At 42.9% G+C, this 21,443-nt stretch overlaps 1 protein-coding gene across 1 annotated transcript in view; it reads left to right on the plus strand.

Annotated features, from left to right (window-relative positions):
- LOC118146673 (uncharacterized) overlaps nucleotides 1-21,443 on the plus strand; it is a 98,011-nt gene that overhangs the window by 7,684 nt on the left and 68,884 nt on the right. Inside the window, exon 2 of the mRNA XM_078346875.1 lies at nucleotides 2,911-3,519. Coding sequence (XP_078203001.1) covers nucleotides 2,911-3,519 — 609 coding nt within the window. The remainder of the gene's footprint in view (nucleotides 1-2,910; nucleotides 3,520-21,443) is intronic.

A 21,443-nucleotide genomic window follows, 5' to 3' on the forward strand; every position in this document is an offset into this window, starting at 1 on the left:
ATGCCCTCTCTCACCACTCCTATTCAATATAGTACTGGAAGTTCTAGCCAGAGCAATCAGGCAAGAAAAAGAAATAAAGGGTATTCAAATAGGAAAGGTGGAAGCCAAATTGTCTCTATTTGCAGACGACATGATAGTATACCTAGAAGACCCCATCGCCTCAGCCCAAAAACTCCTGAAACTGATAAACAACTTCAGCAAAGTCTCAGGATATAAAATCAATGTGCAAAAATCACAAGCATTCGTCTACACCAATAACAGACTTAAAGAAAGCCAAATCAAGAGCGAACTGCCATTCGCAATTGCTACAAAAAGAATAAAATACCTTGGAATACAACTCACAAGGAACGTAAGGGACCTCTTCAAGGAGAACTACAAACCACTGCTCAACGAAATCAGAGAGGACACAAACAGATGGAGAAACATTCCATGTTCATGGTTAGGAAGAATTAATATCGTGAAAATGGCTATACTGCCCAAAGTAATTTACAGAATCAACGCTATCCCCATCAAGCTACCATTGACTTTCTTCACAGAACTGGAAAAAACCACCATGAACTTCATATGGAACCAAAAGAGAGCCCGCATAGCCAAGTCAATTCTAAGCAAAAAGAACACAGCGGGGGGCATCACACTACCGGATTTCAAACTATACTACAAGGCTACAGTAATCAAAACAGCATGGTACTGGTACCAAAACAGAGATATAGACCAATGGAACAAAACAGAGGCACCGGAGGCAACACAACATACATACAACTATACAATCTTTGATAAACCTGACAAAAACAAGCCATGGGGCAAGGATTCCATGTTTAACAAATGGTGTTGGGAAAACTGGCTAGCCATGTGCAGAAAGCAGACACTGGACCCCTTCCTGACACCTTACACTAAAATTAACTCCAGATGGATTAAAGACTTAAACATAAGACCTGGCACCATAAAAACCCTAGAAGGAAATCTAGGCAAAACTATCCAGGACATAGGAGTAGGCAAGGACTTCATGAACAAAACACCAAGAGCATTGGCAACAAAAGCCAAAATAGACAAATGGGACCTAATGAAACTCCACAGCTTCTGCACGGCAAAAGAAACAGTCACTAGAGTGGATCGGCAACCAACAGAATGGGAAAAAATTTTCGCAGTCTACCCATCTGACAAAGGGCTGATATCCAGAATTTACAAACAACTCAAGCAGATTTACAGGAAAAAAACAAACAAGCCCATTCAAAAGTGGGCAAAGGATAATTTTTTTTTTGAGACGGAGTCTAGCTCTGTCACCTAGGCTAAAGTTCGGTGGCACAGTCTTGGCTCACTGCAACCTCCATCTCCCGGGTTCCCAACATTTAAACAAGTTACTCTCAAAAGACTCAAATGTCATGGAGGAATTTATTTTTCTGTACTTCTAGGGAGTGGCACGAACCACTCCCTTGTAATATCTATTCAAAACAAGACCCACTCCTTTAAAATCTCTGGTAGTCTGGGGAACTGGGTGGTTTTCTAATACTGAGCCCCTTGGCCAGTCTGAAAGGTCTCCTCCTCCTCCAGGTCAAAACAAAGGACTGTGACCCTACGGTTTCTGCTAAGATTTATTTGCCCAGCACTGTACAGCCTCCCACTTCTCTAGCTTCTTTGCTGCCCCTACAAACATGTAGATCATATTAAATTTAAGGCCTTCACTGATTTCCTTAGAGGAAACAGAGGAAGAATGAACATGAGAACCAACCTTAATAAAAAGTGCTTAAATAGTTGCTGATGTCTAGCTTCAGGCACAGCCCCCCTACCCTACTTCCTTATTTAGCAGTACTTAAGGCAAAAGCCCACAACTATAGAAGTCTGAGAGCCCTTTCCTGATACTCTATGAAAATTTGCATTTCTGAATGGCTTCCAAGGGGCCTTAGTCAAATTCATCTTTCTTTTCCCCAGGCTGGCAGTTAACTGAGGAATTGCAGGATAAAACGTTAAACTGCTGGTGAAAAATAGGGATTGCTTGGAAATGTAGAATTTGGGGCCAGGAAATCTAAACACTGCCCTCCCTCCAATCTTCTCACTCTTTTAGAAGCTACCACTGACAATTGTTTAAAGGCCCTCTCAAATGACAGTTTTTGGTCATGTTCCAGGAAGATAGAGTATTATTTTAACCCAGTAGAAAAAGAAGAGGATATGACCCTACAGCGTGCCAGATAAAAAAGTTCAAGGACTAAATTTGCCCCTTGCTTCAACATTTCATAATATAATTGGACCTGTCTACACCTCGGATACACACAGCAAAGAGCATATAAAATTACTGAGTTAATGTGGGTGCTGGATTCTGAGGTGAGAAACTGAGGTGCGAACCACTAGGGCATATTGTGCTTCCATGGAAGTTTTATTGGGTCCTTAAGAAGCCCTTGCTTGGTCTTTTAGAAGGCTGGGCATAGGTCGATAAATGGAATGTAGTTGTTTAAATAGTTTTACTAAAGTTCTGACATCAACTCTAGTTTAAATCTATATAGCTGCAGGTAATGTAATAAGGCCATACTCTTCCAAGCTGGCAGCCATGGCAAAAGTCCCTTTCTCTTGACGCAAATTACAAGGAAATCCAAGAACTTCTTTAAGATCTATATGCCAAAGACCTGGAGTTGTTACTAGGGTGGGGATGTGTAAAGGTCTAGTGACTCACTAAAGTCAGCTGGGACCTGGGGTGCTGGCACCCGGAGGATACAGAAGAAACAAAAGTTGGGGGGCTGGCGAAGGTCGCAAGCACACTTGATCTCTGATTGGCGGAACCGCTCAGAGTTTTCTTTATGGTGTCACCGAGTACCTGCCTGTAGAAAGGCCCCGTTTCCGTGACGTCACGTCCTGCCGCCCAATCAGAGGCCTCGGCACGGGGCCCCGAGGTGGGATGTGGGCCCTTTTTTGTGAATAAAGCGCCACGGAGCAGCCCTCCCAGGGTCCCCGCGAGCCGCGTCCCGCTGTGCCCAGGCGCCTACGCAGCAGCGTCCACGTCCGCGTCAGCGGGGGGGACGCGCACGGGTACTCCGGGCAGCCCCGGCAGCCAGCGGCAGCCCGGTCGCCTCGGCCGCGCCAGCGGGCTGAGGGAACCTGGGGGCGGGCTGGGGTTGCCGGCAGTGGCGGGAGGCGCTGTAGCGAGGGCTGCGGCGCGGGTTCCGCGGCGGCGGCGGCGGGAGGGAGCGGAGCAGGCGCTGTGGGCCGGGCCCCTCCTCCGGCTCCTGCGCGGCCGCCTCCCGCAGGGCTCCGCCGCCGCCCACCGTCCCCGCAGCGCCGCTCTGCGCCCGCTGCCCCGAGCGCCCTAGCGGGGCTGGCGAGAGCCTCGGCGGACGCGCGGGCGGGTGCGCGCTGCCATGGTAGTGGCCCCCTGACGGGCTGCGGCCGCCTCCAGGAAGCGAAAGAGGGAGCTGGGGTCGACCTCGCCGCGCTGCTCGTCGACCTCGCCGGGTGTGAAGAAGAGCCGCAGTTCCGCGCCGCAGGACCCGCGCCGCCTGGACTCCGAGGACTACATGTACCTGGACATCACTGGTGAGCCGGCCAGGGGGTGCGCGGAGGGCCCCAGACGGCCGCACCTGGCGCGGGACCCTGGATCACCTCCCGGGCTGCCTCGGGCCTCCGGGGGCTGGCCGAAACGCCTCCGCGCCCACCCTCCTAAACGCTGCGTCCGCCACACCCCCTTTAGGAGCCCGGCTCCCGGGGAGCGCCCCCCACCCCAAGTTTCCAGTTGCGTGGGCTGCGAGCTGTAACTTTAGCCGGTGCACCCTCCTCCAGCGAAATGAACGGAGGGTCACCTTTCTTGGTTGGGAGCGCCTCAAACCTGCAGGTCCTCCCCGCGGGCTGCTTCTGAGAGCCTGTGGATTCCGCCTCCCGGGGTTGCCAGCCGGGCTGGCCCTCGCGCAAGTCACAACCCTTGAATCAGTCCCAGAGGATTCACCGAGTGCGCTGAACGTGCCTGGCACGGGAGCTGCCCCTTTTTGGCGTTGGCTATAGCCCCGCTGCTCCGTAGCCTCCGGGTCCAGGGGGCGCCGCGTTCCCCGCCCAGCGCGGAAGCCCGAGACCCTCTCCCGGTGGTCCCGCACCCTGGTCCCCAGCGCGCCCCCCGCAGGTCTCCGCCTCCCGTGGTCTGCTCCCCTCCGGGGCCTCGAGAAGGAAGGTGTCACGTTAATGGCATTCGAGCCAGCCGAATGCCCGGGTTGTCACTTGAGAAATCCCTGCCAGCCAGAGCTGGTAGCCTAGCAGCCCTTCAATAGCTGTTCTGTCAGTGCTGATTCGACCGTTCTTGAGACTTGTAAATCCAATTTGGCAGCTGTTAGGTTTGCTGGGATTGACAGTGATGCATGTAAAGGCATTAAATGTGTTGATGTATGTGGCAACGCTGTGTGAACAGCAGAGCTGTCCACGGTTTTGAGGGAGTTGCCAGTCTTTCTGTGGTGGGGAATGTGTCAACCTCGGAGCATGGCATTATTAAAAAGTGTTTCCCTCCCTTAGCCTTTGATAAACCAGGTGAGCTGGAGTGGCGAGAACTTTGAGTGTTAGGACAAACGCAGATGTTAAGGAGAAATAATATTCCAGGTTCATGGATGGTCTGGAAACTAAGATCCATTTGAAACAAAGCTGAGAGCAGAGCAGGTTTGTCAGCTTTGGTGGGTGGCCTTTGGGAGCTAGGGCAGGCAGAGGAAGGGGGGGCCTGGGTGCACAGTGGCACTGCAGGAGGTGTGAAGCCTGCTGAGGCTGAGAACCAGGTCCTTCCAACGTTGTGCACTTCCGAAGAGAGGGCCTCGCCGAGGATGGGTGGGGCTGGGAGCGGGTGTGCCTACACATTGCTTCTGCCTGTTATTATTTATACCTCTTAAAAATGATCTCTGTTGAATGGCATTTAATTTTAGGACAAATAATTCATTTTATATGGTACAGAGCTCCAATTCTAAAGGTGCACAGGAGTATATACAGAAAAGTTGGTTTTATAGCGTCCAGGGGTCCTTCTCTAGAGGCAACTATTCTGCCCAGTTCCTGCATGCATACTATGTATGCTGTATATTCTCTACCATACACGTGCAAGTAGCACACAACATGTTGTGCACATGGTTCCATTTTCATAGTGTTTTTTGTTAGAATGATTGTTCTGAATTGGTGCATACAAGACTTACTTAATTTTAATTACCACTTAGGCCAGTGTACATACTGTTTTATGAATAAAGCCATTAAAAGTACATATGGATTTAAGTGTATATAGAGATTTAATGTTTTATTTTTGAGACGGAGTTTCACTCTTGTTACCCAGGCTGGAGTGCAATGGCATGATCTCAGCTTACTGCAACCTCTGCCTCCTGGGTTCAGGCAATTCTCCTGCCTCAGTCTCCTGAGTAGCTGGGATTACAGGCATGCACCACCATGCCCAGCTAACTTTCTGTATTTTTAGTAGAGACGGGGTTTCACCATGTTGACCAGGATGGTCTCGATCTCTTGACCTCGTGATCCACCCGCCTCAGCCTCCCAAAATGCTGGGATTACAGGTGTGAGCCACCGCACCCGGCGATTTAAATGTTTTTTAACCTATTTAGACAGTCCCTGTTGAAGAATGTTTAGTAAGAAGGTTTGTGACAGCAAAGTCATTAGAGTAAATAAATGTTTCTCCTTGATGGAGATCAAATGTGACTGTGAGACAGTCAACAATTAATTAACTTCAGAAAAATGTAAACAAGCAGAATACTGAGGAGAAGTGCATTATATGAAATAAAAATGCTATCAGATTTCAAGCTCTAATAATGGAAGGGTCCAGTTTTAATGTAAGGAGCTCCAGGGAAGTAAAGGTTATAGTCACCTCTCCCTGTGACTTCTCTAGGTGTCCCTCAGTGATAGTCTTGGCTTCCTGGAAAAAATGATACTTAATCAGTCTGGTGCAGTGTGATATACAAGGCCAATTAAAGTATCTTCAGATGCAGTGTTCAGATTATTTTTATTGGGCTTTGGGGGAAGGCTTGAGGTCTGTCCTTAGCAAATGGCAACTAGTCCCTTCCTTCCCAACGTGTTTTTCCCTCCATTATTGTTTTCTTAATTTAAAAAGCAGTGCATGGCTGGGCATGATGGCTCATGCCTGTGATCCCAGCACTTTGGGAGACTGAGGCAGGCGAAGTCAAGAGATGGAGACCATCCTGGCCAACATAGCGAAACCCCATCTCTACTAAAATACAAAAATTAGCTGGGCATGGTGGTGCGCACCTGTAGTCCCAACTACTTAGGAGGCTGAGGCAGAAGAATTGCTTGAAGCCAGGAGGCAGAGGTTGCCGTGAGTTGAGATCCCGTCACTGCCCTCCAGCCTGGTGCCTGGCAAAAGAGGGAGACTGTTTCAAAAAAAAAAAAAAAGAAAAGAAAAGCAGTGCATGTATACTTCCAAACATAATTAAATGAGTTTTATAGAGACTCCCTCCCTTGGTAATGATTTTCATCCTTCAATTTAAATCTCTCTCTCTCGGTTTTTGTTTGTTTTGTTTTGTTTTTTGAGACAGAGTCTTTCTCTGTCACCCAGGCTGGAGTGCAGTGGCACCATCTCAGCTCACCACAACTTCCACCTCCTGGGTTCAAGCGATTCTCCTGCCTCAGCCTCCTGAGTAGCTGGGACTACAGGTGTGTGCCACCATGCACAGCTAATCTTTGTATTATTAGGAGAGACGGGGTTTCAGTATGTTGGCCAGGCTGGTCTCGAACTCCTGACCTCATGATTCATCTGCCTTGGCCTCCCAAAGTGCTGAGATTACAGGCCTGAGCCACTGTGCCCTGCTGATTAATTTTTTGATGGTTGCATTGTATGGCTGCATCATGATTTATTTAGTGGTAATAAATAGATGGTTATTTGGGAGTTTTCCAGTCCCTATTGCAAATGGCTGCAGTAGCATCATTGTATGTGTCTGTCTACATGTGTGACTATATCTATAGAGTACATTTCTAGAAGCGATGATGCCAGGCCAGAGTACATATAGACTTTATCCATTCCTCAGTGGAGTTTTTGGCTATTATGAATAATGCTGCTGTGAACATTCATATACAGGTTGTTGCATGGACATGTTTTCAGTTCCTTTGGATATCATACCTAGGAGGAGAATGGCAGGGTCACATGGTAACTCCATGTTTAATGTCTGAGGAACTGTCAAACTCTTTTTGCAGAGTGAGGCAACACCACTAGCATTCCCCCCAGCAATGTACCAATTATTCTACATCCTTGCCAACACTTATTATTGGATTGACAGGATTCTTTCACAGGGGAGTAGGTTTGTAAAAATTAATGCATGTTGTCACTTCTGTCCAGCCTGCCCTTAAATACATTATTTTGAACTTTAGTCCTTTGACATTTTTATTGCAACCTATTTAATCCATAAATTGAATTCCCATAGATCCCAGGATACTTCGTGTGTGTATTTAACATAGGTTGCTTAATGCCTATTTTTGTTCCTATCATCATATGTTATATATCACTATTGTTTAGTGTCTAGCCACCCACACCACTATACTGGGCATTTACTCTTACTAGGAGCAGACTAAGGGGTTTAATTCACACCCCAACCCCATCCACCTCTCACTGAGCTGTTCATTCAGTTCTTGCCATGTGCACATGGATTGTTTTACTTGAGCTGTACTCCTAGTGCAGTTTCAGTGTACCGTGAAAATAAAAGGTCATAAAGACAGTGTAGGCTGGGCGCAGTGGCTCACATCTGTAATCTTAGTACTTTGGGAGGCCAAGGCAGGCAGATCATCTGAGGTCAGGAGTTCCAGACCAGCCTGGCTAACGTGGTGAAACCCCATCTCTAATAAAAATGCAAAAATTAGCTGGGTGTGGTGGTGTGCACCTGTAGTCCCAGCTACTCAGGAGGCTGAGGCAGGAGAATTCCTTGAACCTGGGAGATGGAGGTTTCAGTGAGAGAGATCGAACCACTTCATTCCAGCCTGGATGACAGAGAGAGACTCCATCTCAAACAAACAAACAAAACCCAGGAAGTGGAAACTGTAAGCATTAATGCTAAAAAGATGCTGAGTAAAGATCAGAATGAGCTGTTACCAGTTTAGGAAACTTGAGGAAGTGGGGAGGTTAAGGAGAGTTTTCAAGAAAAAATACTGGATTTTTCTATGAACCTTGTTAATGTCAGACTTCTGAATATTTATCTCTATTTTCCTATTCCTTAAATAGGGACTTCCATTCATGGCAGTTTACTTCCTCCTTTTCTCAGGAAAAAAACCTTAATGACTTTAACATTACTGCATATATCTATGTTTGATAATTTATAAGATGTAATAGTCGGTGCAGAGCTTCTATTTATTTTACTATTTTTATTTTTAAACTTTCTGATTAGGCTGAGAGCAGTGGCCTATAATCCCAGCACTTTGGGAGGCCAAGGCAGGCAGATTGCTTGAGCCTAGGAGTTCAAGACCAGTCTTGCCAACATGGCAAAATGCCTACTCAGGAGGCTGAGGTGGGAGAATCACTTGAGCCTGGGAGATCAAGGCTGTAGTGACCTGTGTTCATTCCACTGCACTCTAACCTGGGCAACAGAGACACAATAAAACCCTGTCTCAAAAAAAAAACACAGAAAAATTCTGATTAGTAAAGAATATTGGTAATAGCTACTGGCTAAAAGGTTCTTGGTGGTTTGTATTAAATTTATTTACCTTTGCTGATGTGGTGGCTCATGCTTATAATCCCAGCACTTTGGGAGGCCGAGGTGGGTTGATCACAAGGACAAGAGATCGAGACCATCCTGGTCAACAAGGTGAAACCCTGTCTCTACTAAAAATACAAAAATTAGCTGGGTATGGTGGTTTGCACCTGTAGTCCCAGCTACTCGGGAGGCTGAGGCAGGAGAATTGCTTGAATCAGGAGGCGGAGGTTTCAGTGAGCCGAGATCGTGCCATGGCACTCCAATCTGGGTAACAAGAGCAAAACTCCGTCTCAAAAAAAAATTTATTTACCTTTTCAAAAATAAGTTTTCCAGTGTCTGCTGTGATCTGACTTTTAAAGACTGTATTATAACAGTGAATAATTTTATTGGAAAACACTAATTGAGGTTAGGATTGTCATTATAAAGCACTGATTAATGGTGATGTATTGAATACTCATCAAGTAAATTAAACAAATACAGCATTTCTCCTCCCTCTTTCCTTTTTAGGATCTTTAAAATTCACAGCATACATTAGATAGGGAAAATTTATTCATGAATTCAAGAAGTATTTATTGCATGCTTACTATGTAAAATAGTCATGCATATTCATTGCAGTGATGGAATTATATTTTTCTTGATAGAAAAGGAATGCTGTTATGTAGAGCACTAAGTCAAGAAGAAAAATTGTCTTTTCTTCAAGAGTTTTGTGTTATTGTAGATATTTAGTTTCGGAACTGAAGCCCATCATAGTATGTAGTGTGCATTTTTTTCTTGCCTATGTCTTGGTTCTCTACTTACACTTAAATTTGTCTGTAATATAAATTTGTATTCTTGATATACTTGTATGCTTGCTTAATTCTTCATGCAAGCATCTGCACTTCTGATATTCATGTTATCTGCTTTAAATCTAATTCCTTAGGCACTCCACCACCACATGCAGGCAATAATTTCACAGTTTCAAATGTCACTCCTTAAATAGACATACAGAGTAGTTGGGCACAGACATGAAGGCAAAGTGGACTAATTGTGTTGCAGAAATGGTACTGATGCCAGGGAGTTGCCAGTCAGTACAAGTTGTAATTGTTCTCTCCTTTTGAATGGGAAGGAATGTTTCCCATTTCTCTCAGGGTTAGGAAGAGCTGAACTGAAACCACACTGGATTTTTAGGATGGAAGAAAGGCATTGGTGCACATAAATGACATTTCTCAAAAACTCTGAGATGGTCTGTGGGAATCACTGAATTTATGGGTCAAATGCTTTGCTTTTAGGGAAAAGAATTTCAGAAGATCAAAACCCTCCACATTCCCCACTGAAGAAGCCAAGGGTCAGAGATAAAATTGGGCCTCATTGATGTAGTTTCCTTTTGGCAAAGCCATGACTACCTGACTTTTACTGTTGCCAGCAGATAAAGCTGCTTCACAATTGTACATAAATGATCTGTTGGACATCTCCTAGTTAGTCCTGTGCTACTTAGGCTAGGAGATGAATAATTACCTACTGAATTTGGGAAAAATGAGCAAACCAAGTACATAATTCAGATCTTCGATAGGTCGTGCTGTTTTCCAAACTGACTGTTATTAACAGCCCCAGTTTTCCAGCTATTTTATTCATTCAACAAATGCATAATGTATTTGTGCAAATGAATACCTACTCTTCCTAGCTTTCTTTCCTTTTCAAGTGCTAAAAATAGAGCACTGCTAGAGACAGTTCCTGCTCTCATGGAGTTTATGTTTTCTGTGTTAATTGAGAAAATAACACTGGGAAGGTCTGAGGAGCTAGCATATGAGTAATCATATTGCAGTTGAAATAATTGGGGAAGAAAACTTTAATCAAAGAGTTTTTGTAGAGCCAATTCTATGAGGCCAACTAAGCTAGCTGTTAGTTATGAGGACACTGGGGACACCTAGTCTCTGTCCCATCCTGGGGTTGAGCACAGACGGATTATTAATAATGTTTTGGAGCCTTGATGCTCTCATCTGCAACAGATTTGTTATGAGAGTGAAGTGAAGGGGATGCATATGAAGTGACTGGCTTGATGCCCGTTGATGGCCAGGGCTACATCAGTGTTCTCTTGTGTCACACATGTGATAGCAGTCACGAGTACAAAGGGCAGGCTGAGGCACAGTCATCACACCTGGAAGTGTTTCAAGCTAAGAAGCAAACATTCCCATGTACTTGCACAAAAGGTTCAGTGAATCAGCACAGTGGAAATGCAGTGTGTTCCTCTCTCTGCTTCTGAGAGCAAGCTCAGGGCAGAAATGCTCCAGATGAGGCTGGCTCAGTATTTGTCAGAGCAGCAGAGGAGGCTTGACACTGTGGTGATCATCTTTTCTGCCTTTGGGAGAAATGTTATGGTTTCTCTTTAGATTCCCTATAAAAGGAGGAATAAACCAAAGCTGTTACTTCATTCTTGGGGCTATTATTATGTATTTTTATTATACTGAAGACTTATATTGCCTAATATTGAATTACAGCTAAGCTTATTGTTGGGGTGGTCTTCTTAAAGATGGGAGGCCCCTTACCATGGGAGAGCCTGAGGTAGAAAATGAAACTATATATGAAATTATTTACTGATAGAATATAAATTTTCAGAGTGGTTAATTTAAAAAATGGTCTCATATATGTTTTAAAATAGTGTTTCACAGATGATTGTCCAAAAGATTTGAAACTGATAGTGCATATTATTGGAAGACAGGGTCTTATTTTTTTTGTAAAACAAATTGCCTTTCTATGCTTAATGTGTAGCAGAGAGAAACAAGTTACTTGGAAAGGTTGGGAATAGGATATAAAGAATAAATTAGATCTTTAAATTGATTTTTTATTACCCTGGGAGAAATGAATTTTAGTAGCCAGTATTTTGTCTTCCTTCCCAGCTTAGGTACTGAATATTTTTATAACCTAAGTAAATCCTTCACATTAAAATTGTTATAAGGGGACAGGCACAGTGGCTCATGCCTGTAATCCCAGCACTTTGGGAGGCCACGGCGGGTGGATCACGAGGTCAAGAGATCGAGAACATCCTGGTCAACATGGTGAAACCCCGTCTCTACTAAAAATACAAAAAATTAGCTGGGCATGGTGGCGCGTGCCTGTAATCCCAGCTATTCAAGAGACTGAGGCAGGAGAATTGCATGATCCCAGGAGGCAGAGGTTGTGGTGAGCTGAGATCACACCATTGCACTCCAGACTGGGTAACAAGAGCGAAACTCTGTCTCAAAATAGAAAAGTAAATAAATAAATAAAAATAAAATTGATATAAGGATCTGTAAGTTGACATGAAAACATGGACAGACCATCTGAACATCTCAAAGCCACACCTCATGTAGGTGCCTTTATGAATGAGGTAAGTAGGTGCAGGGTTGTTGAGGACAAATGTGGAAGAGATTGCCTTAGAGACAAACAGACTGGTTTGCAGGAACTAACCAATCTTCAAATATTGTTTCTTTTCACTATTTCATTTTTAGCTTCCAAAGTGAATCATTTGATTTCTAGTTTTATAAGAAGAATTGACTTCCATATTAGGCAGGGATTACTTTTAAAAACATTTTCCAAAATTGATTGTAACCTTGTAAACTCAAGGATATTGAAGTGGAATGTGTACATCTCATCTGGACTCTCTAGTTCACATGAAAGTTTTACACCCTTTTCTCCCTTTTTTTAAATAGCTTTTCACGGATACTGCTCCAACAAAGGTATTCAGATCATTGACTACTTTGCAGTTCTTTTATATGACTTTAAACTGTAGAATTTAATCTGTTAGTTGTCATTCTTGGTTCCGTCCTTTCCTGTTTTCTTGTCTTAATCTTAGGTAGCAGATTCCGTTTTCCATACCTGTAGAGTAGCATTGGTATGTTTATGACTTAAGTTGAAATTTGTCTTTACATGAAAAGTTTTGTTGATCTATGATAGTTAATACTAAAAGTAGTTTCTGCAATATTTTATTGGATTAATATGAATGCCAAGTTTGGATGGTAGATAGTTTTGGTAATATTCAATTTTCCTTTTTAAATTGAATCTCCCTTTTGTAGGCTCTTGTGGAAAGGATACTCACAATGAGTTGTTATAACTTTAACAGCTCTTGATTTTTTTTCTGAGGTCATTTAGTTCTTTCTAGACATTTATTTGATTAATAGACAGATTTATATTATATTCACTGAGTTTGGCAAGAGGGAAGTGTCATGAAATGCTAACTTGGGGAACAGGGAAGTGCTTTTATATTTCTTTTTTAATTTAAAAAGTATTCTTATTCAGTTTGACTTTTAGATGCCTCAGATATGGGCAGTAAGCAGAAAACAAATCTGAATGAGCATGTGTGTGTGTGTGTGTGTCTACATATCTTTCCAATTTAAAACAATTCTTACCTTATCTCTTGGTCTTTTATACAGCTTTTTAAATCTCAGCATTATTGATATTCTAGAGAAGCAATTCTTAGCGAATGCTTTATTCACCAGTTGGTTCAAAAATTTAGTCCCAATCATTGTCTTTGAGTCTGAAAAGCTGAAGAAGCTAAGCTGGATAAATTAATTCTAGTTGTGTAAGATCACATATCGACTTCATTTCTCAGGTAGTTCAGTTTTATACCATTAAAATTTGGTTGGCAGTGTACTTTTTACAAAATGAAAACATCTTGTTCCTGATGTCTGTGATATTTGTTGTTCCTTCAAGTTCTCGTTTGAAAGTAAAATTACTTTCTTGGCACTGCTGTGCAATTTATGACATTGATCTTTTTATATCCAATCCATAATGCAATACAATCATTACAAATTCTGAATTCTGCAAAGCCTTCTCATGATTCTCTTGGAATTTGTTATTGTAATACTGATAGCTTGTTGGAAGCACCTAATATGTGAAAGTGAAGCATCTTAACATTTACCCCTTTCCTTTCTGACAATGAACTGTCAAAAAAAGCTTTGAGTTTAGGTAGCAAGCACAACTGAGGCTGGGGTTTTAACTCCACTATTAATATATTCTAATTTTAAACTACTGTAACTGAAAGAGCATACAGTACTAATTCAATCCAGATACATTTGAGTGTGTTTGATAATCTCATCCTTGCAAGAGATGCTGCAAGAGACACAGCAGAGATTTCAGAACAGACTACTGACGTCTGGGAAGTAACACTAACTAGCACACAGACCGGGTCAGACAAGGTTAAACCCAGTGCTGCCAGCTGTTTTGCATGGAGCACCTTATCCATAAAAGTCAGAGTCAAACAAGACAAGTGCCTCTGAATGAATGGGATCCTTGGAAAGGAGGTTTGAACTAGGTTTTAAAGATTTTTATATTTTTCACTCCAGAACCAGCAGGAACTGTTGGTTCCAACTTCCCCAGACCTGCTCCACCTTGCTTTTGTATTCTGCCACTAAAAATCATTAACACATCACATGTAACCTGAAGTACATAACAGCTTTGCTCCAAAATTGAAAAAAAAAGTTATTTAATGAGCTCTGTTTTACTGAGAAAGGCAGGAAAAGGAAGAAATACCTCAAAGCATCCTTTATTCCTGGGGGCCTCTTCAGGTAGCATTGAAAAATTTTTAGAGCTTAAATTTTTGGATTCAGAAGACAACCATTTTCTGCCACAGTGCTAACAGAATTTTTTCTTAATGTGAAAGTTTTGGGAATTTCCAAAATAAAGATCTGTGGGCTATTCTGAAAGCTGACCAGTAAATTCCCAGTAAACTCAGCCCCCCCCCCTTTTTTAAATTAAAGCTCTGGATTAGGAACTCTTATTTAAAATTTTAAAAAAAATTGTTTGAGACACAGTCTTGCTCTCTTGCTCAAGCTGGAGTGCAGTGATGCAATCATAGCAGCCTCCATTTTTTGGGCTCGTGATCCTTCCACATCAGCCTCCTGAGTAGCTGAGACTACAGGTGCATGTCACCATGCCCAGCTAATTAAAAAAAATTAGTAGGCCAGGCACAGTGGCTCACGCCTGTAATCCCAGCATTTTGGGAAACCAAGGCAGGTGGCTCACCTGAGGTCAGGAGTTCAAGACCTGCCTGACCAACATAAAGAAACCTCGACTCTACTAAAAAGACAAAATTAGCCAGGTGTGGTGGCAAACACCTGTAATCACAGCTACTCAGGAGGCTGAGGCAGGAGAATCACTTCAACCTGGGAGGCAGAGCTTGCAGTGAGCTAAGATCATGCCATTGCATTCCAGCCAGAGCAACAAGAGTGAAACTCTGTCTTGGAAAAAATAATTATTTTTTAGTAGAGATGAGGTCTTACTATGTTGCTCAGGCTGGTTTCATAGTCCTGGGCTCAAGCTATTCTCCTTCCCAGACTTCCCAAAGTGTCGTTTTTAAGCGTGAGCACTGCTGGAACTCTTAGTTTAAAATGATCCCAGAGAACAAATAATCTTTTTTTTTTTTTTGAGATGGATTCTCACTCTGTTGCCCAGGCTGGAGTGCAGTGGTAAGATCTTGGCTCAACTGCAACCTCTGCCTCCTGGATTCAAGTGATTATCCTGCCTCAGCCTCCTAAGTAGCTGGTATTATAGGCACACACCACCCCACTGGCTTATTTTTGTATTTTTAGTGAACATGGGATTTTGCCATGTAGTCCAGGCTGGTCTTGAACTCCCGACCTCAGGTAATCTGCCCACCTCGTCCTCCCAAAGTGCTGGCATTACAAGCCTGAGCCATTGTGCCTGGGCAACAACTATTATTTTAATATAGAGACTTATGAATAGAAATACTAAGGTTTGTTGTTTAATGCTATACAAGCTATTTTTTAGTAAAAGCTGATTTTTTTGTGTGCCTGTTACACATCCCATTGAACATAATGCCATGCAGTGCTGCTTTGTTGTAACTATTTGTCTTTGAAATTTTATATATTTTTGAGGCAAAATTTTGCTCTTGTGTAGGCTGAAGCACAGTCGCTCAATCTTCCAGCCCACTGCAGCTTCCATCTCCTGGATTCAAACAATTCTCCTGCCTCAGCCTCCCAAAGTGATGAGATTACAGGTGGAGCTGAGACATGCCTTACCACCCCAGCCCTTGAAATATTTTACTAAAACTAAGTAGGCATATATACATCTGCAGTCAGTGTCTTGCTTTGCATTCCCCAGAACAGATGCTGAATCAAGGATCCAGTGCAAGTACTTCCTTTGGGAATGATCCCAGAAAGCACTTACAGGGGAGTGGGGAAGTGAGATGGAAAGGAAAGGCAGGCCACAAATGGCTCATCATCAGGCAGGTTACTACTGTGGGAATGGAGTTAGAGCCCACAGGGGAAAGCTGGGAGCCAGTATATGACACACGCTACAGAGTTGTCCTCACTGAGGGTTGAGGGCTTGGGATATTTATATGCCAGTCACTTACCCCTGCTTGTGGCTTTTGGGGGAGTGGGGAATGATCGTTTTCAAGTCCTGCAAATTGGACTCTTTAGGTCAGAGAAAGCCCTGAAAGAAATACTGATGCAATTGGAAATTGTGCTGAAAGTGGGGAGGGGATATGGGTGGTTCTTATAGCGCCTGCTGCATTCCATTACATTAGTGTTATTGTTTTTCCTTTGTGCTCTTTGTGCTGTTACTGTGAGTTCTTAGCTGGTTCCCTCTCAACCATTATCCCTAAACTGAATGTGTTATTATCACTGTGCTGTGTCCTGGTAGGGCATTTTTGACAGTGAATGTTGAGAAAACATATGCATGTGACACGGTGGATTTGTTAGAAGCAATGGAAAGGTGAGTACTAAACTGGATGTTCAAAATGCAAGTTTTAGCTGGGCACGGTGAATCACCTGAGGTCATGAGTTTGAGACCAGCCTGGCCAACATGGTGAAACCCCATCTCTACTAAAAATACAAAAAAGTAGCTGGACATGGTGGCACATGCCTGTAATCCCAGCTTCGTAGGAGGCTGAGGCAGGAGAATCGCTTGAACCCAGAAGATGGAGGTTATGGTAAGCCTAATTCGCATCATTGCTCTTCAGCCTGGGCCACAAGAGCGAAACTTCATCTCAAAATAATACTAATAAATAAAATGCAAGCTTCATGACGCCTTTTCAAGGAAATGTTTAAGGAAATGAGGTAAAGATAAGTATGCAACTAAGGGCCTTTGGAAGTTGTTTGGTTTTTATGAAAGGCTTTATAAACATCACTGTAGCTTAGAAGTTTGACTAATAGTTGTGTGATTAGAATTATGGCCAGTGACAGGTCCTGACTTTGGTGAATATGGAGTGACTGAAGAGCTGAGCCATTGCCAATGTAGCATGCCAGGAATGGATCTCCATGGAGACTTTGCAGATTCTGTTCAAGTTCCATTTCCAGGAACTCCTCGCCTTCAGCTAAACGGAGTGTGTGCTTGTAAAGTCAACCACTTTAAGTGTTTTATTTCCAGCAAGGGCAGATAACAAATACTTCAGTATTCTTGGACTGTTTCAAGGTGGATCTACTGGTTTAATTATTTCAGGGTATCTAATCTGTGTTACAGATTAGAAACATGCTTACACAAAGCTAGGTAGTAGGGAGATCACAGGTTACCGCATGTGATATCACTCAGTGTTGTTTACCGAGCCGAGTTGTTTACCATACCTTTTGGGATGCTTTCCTCACTTTATTAAAATTTTGCGCACTACCTTCTCATGTTTTCTTCTGAAATAATTTAGTCTGTTCTTAGTAGAGGGGAAAACTAAGTCATAATTCTAATCTTGTAAAAAGTGGAATCTAACATGCTCAAGCTTTCACATGGGATCAAGATTCAATAATAAAAGCCTTGACAGTTAGAAGCATAATAATTTTGGAAATAATGTTTCTGCAGTTTCTCAAATATCAGTGGGCAGCATTTAGAACTTGTTTGACTGTAGTGGTGGTCTTCCTCCCCTTTAAGCCTGAGCTTGTGATGCAGTCAGGGTTCTGGTTTTATGACACATTTATCATTGGCCTATGCCTGGCCCTTTGTGAGGCTTCCTGTGTTTTTCAAACATGGTTCACTAGATAGCACTATACCTCTTCACCTAGAAATGCTTTTTTTTATAAGTTTATTTTATTTTATTGATTGATTAATTGATTGATTGATTGAGACGGTGTCTCATTCTGTTGCCAAGCTGGAGTGCAGTGGTGTGATTTTGACTTACTGCCACCTCCACTCCCCCAGGTTCAAGCGATTATCCTGCCTTAGCCTCCCAAGTAGCTGGGATTACAGGCACCCACCACCATGCCTGGCTAATTTTTGTATTTTTATTAGAGATGTGGTTTTGTCATCTTGGCCAGGCTGATTTTGAACTCCTGACCTCATGATCCATCTGCCTCAGCCTCCTAAAGTGCTGGGATTACAGGAGTGAGCTACCGTGCCTGACCTATTTATTTATTTATTTATTTTTGAGATGGAGTTTCACTGTTGTTACCCAGACTGGAGTGCAATGGCACTATCTCAGCTCACTGCAAGCTCCATCCTCTGAGTTCAAGCAATTCTCCTGCCTCAGCCTCCCGAGTAGCTGGGACTACAGGTGCGCACCATCATGCCCAGATAATTTTTGTATTTTTAGTAGAGACGGAGTTTCACCTTGTAGACCAGAATGGTCTCGATCTCTTGACCTCGTGATCCACCCGCCTCGGCCTCCCAAAGTGCTGGGGTTATAGGCATCAGACACCACACCTGGCTATTTTTTAAATAAGTAATGTATGCACATAGTTCAAAATTCAAAAGATGCAGAAGAGTAAACAACATGGACTATGGCACTTTTCTGTTTTCCCTCCCCATAATCTATCAGCATTACTAACCTCTTGTGTGTCTTACCAGAGATGTTCTGTGTAGTTACCTGTGTGTGCTCATGCATGTTTATATCTCCTCAAATTACAGCATATTATTCTCATTTTTCTGCATTTTGGTTTTTTCACTGCTCTTAGGTTACTCAGTGAGCACAGAATTGGAACAAAGGGAAATGGAAGATCTTAACAGATTGTTAAACTGCTGTTTTCCATCCAGTAGCTGGCTGGAAGCTGATGGTTTCAAGCTGCTCTAAGTTGAGATGTGGTGATAATAGCCCTGGTGTAGTCAGTATCTGTTCAGTGCTAAGGTTCATGGTAAACCTATGCCTCTCCCCAACCTGCAAATAAAGTTTCTATGATATAGGTGCTCATTACTTTTAAAAAAGAGCACAGAGAGAAAAAAATCATTAATGATCCTAATAGCAAAGAATAGCTAACTATATTAGTTAGACTTAGTTATGTGGTAATATGGTTTGGCTGTGTACCCACCCAAATCTCATCTTGAATTGTAGCTTCCACGGTTCCCATGTAGTGGGAGGGGCCCAGTAGGAGGTAATTGAATCATGGGGACAGGTCTTTCCTGTGTGTTCTCATGAAAGTTAATAAGTCTCATGTGATCTGATGGATTTCTAAAGGGGAGTTTCCCTGCACACATTCTCTTCTCTTGTCTGCTCCCATGAGAGACATTCCTTTCACCTTCCACCTGGGAGGCCTCCCCAGCCATGTGGAACTGGAAATCCATAAAACTACTTTCTTTTGTAAGTTGCCCAGTCTTGGGTATGTCATTATCAGCAGTGTGAAAACAGACTAATTCAAGTGGTAATAAAAAATAAGCCCCCAAATCCAGCAGCTGAAGATACAGACATAATTCTTGTTTTTTTGCAGAGGTGCAGGGGGCTCTGCTTATTGTGACTGCTTGTGGACATGGGCTGATGATCAGCATCTTCTCAGTATTGCCAGTCCCTTTGCAGAGGGAAAAGAGCTGTGGAAAGTCTGGAGTAAACATTTAGAAGCCTTTTTTCACTCATACCTCACTGGCGAGAAGTAATCAAATAGTTCCACCCAACAGGCAATGGGTCTCTTAGGCAAGGAGACAGAAATATTTGGTGAACAGCACAAATGACTACCATAGTTAGCTTTTTAGATTGTTCAGAGCATGTTTAGATACACAGATATGTCTATAAAGAAATACTCTTCCATATCAGCAAGGTAAATATTCTAAGTACTATTATATTATTACTTTTTTCTAGTTCATATATTGTAGTGGAATCTTTTATTGTCGTAAACACATCTAAACATGGATATCTTTTTTTGTGTGTGTGGATGCATCCTGTTCCATTATATGATTACATAATAAACTATTTTCTTGTTTATCCTCTATAGAGAAAACTGTATGTAAATTCATTTGCATAACATTGGGTAGAGAATTTTAGGAGTTGTGGACAGCATTCCTAGCCAAGCCATGGATTGCTGTTACAGTATATAGGTTATAAACACAAGCTCTAGGCCGGGTGCAGTGGCTCTGTAATCCCAGCAGTTTGGGAGGCTGAGGTGGGCAGATCACTTGAGGTCACTGGATCACTTGAGGTCAGGAGTTTGAGATCAGCCTGGCCAATATGGTGAAACCCTGTCTCTATTAAAAATACAAAAATTAGCTGGGCATGGTGGCTCACGCCTGTAATCCCAGCTGATTGGGAGGCTGAGGCAGGAGAATTGCTAGAATCCAGGAGGTGGAGGTTGCATTGAGCCAAGATCATGCCACTGCACTCCAGCTTGGGCAACAGAGCGAGACTCCATCTCAAAAAACAACCACCACCATCAAAAAACACAAACTCTGTTTAGAGTACTGTCTCCTTATCTGATTAATCTCCCTCATCAGATACCTTTTAATAACTTCTTATACGTCATATTTTGGTAGGTAAATAAATTCACATGGTTCTGAGAATGAGTAGAAAATGAACAGCTTCCCATCAGCCCCTCCCCACCTGCATTTGTCCAGTTCTCCTCACCCCTGCTATCCCTCACAGATTTTAATTTCTCATTTCCCTCCAGAGTTATTTTTTTAAAAATGCATTTACATAAGAATTTTTTTTTCGGTTAGAGATGGGCTCTTTTTATGTTGTTGCGCAGCTTGTCTCAAACTTGTGGCCTCAAGTGATTCTCCTACCAAAGTGCTAGGATTACACCATACTCAGCCAAGGTTATTTAAAAAATTATTATTTTGAGGCCAGGCGTGGTGGCTCAAGCCTGTAATCCCAGCACTTTGGGAGGCTGAGGCGGGTGGATCACAAGGCCAAGAGATCGAGACCATCCTAGTCAACAAAGTGAAACCCCCTCTCTACTAAAAATACAAAGAATTAGCTGGGCATGGTGGTGTGTGCCTGTAGTCCCAGCTACTTGGGAGGCTGAGGCAGGAGAATTGCTTGAACCCAGGAGGTGGAGGTTGCAGTGAGCCGAGATTGTGTCATTGCACTCCAGTCTGGGTAATAACAGTGAAACTCCATCTAAAAAAAAAATTATTATTTTGGCCAGGCACAGTGGCTCACACCTGTAATTCCAGCACTTTGGGAGGCCGAGGCAGGAGGATCAAGACTAGCCTGACCAATATGGTGAAACGCCATCTCTACGAAAAATACAAAAATTAACTGGGCTTGGTGGCGTGTGCCTTAGTCTCAGCTACTCGGGAGGTTGAGGCAGGAGAATCACTTTAACCTGGGAGGTGCAGAGATTGCAGTGAGCCAAGATTGTGCCACTGCACAGTAAGACTTCGTCTCAAAAAAAATTATTTTACCATTTTTATTTTGGAGCACAGAAATAATAAAGTGCTTACCCAGTTTTCCGAAATAACATCTTATGTTGCCGTAGTATATTTGTCAAAACCAAGAAACTAACATCATTGTGAATTATTAACTAAACACCAGATTTTATTAGGATTTCCCCAGGTTTTTCATTAATATCATTTTTTCTGTTCCAGGATACAGTCCAGCTCACTACATTGCATTAAACAAATTCTCTTTGAATTGAGAGATAGCATATGCTCCATGTGGTTCTGCACTTTACTGTTCTCAACTGATGTCATAATTTATTGATT

Source organism: Callithrix jacchus, chromosome 13 (genome assembly GCF_049354715.1).
Source record: "Callithrix jacchus isolate 240 chromosome 13, calJac240_pri, whole genome shotgun sequence".
NCBI classification, from domain to species: Eukaryota; Metazoa; Chordata; class Mammalia; order Primates; family Cebidae; genus Callithrix; species Callithrix jacchus.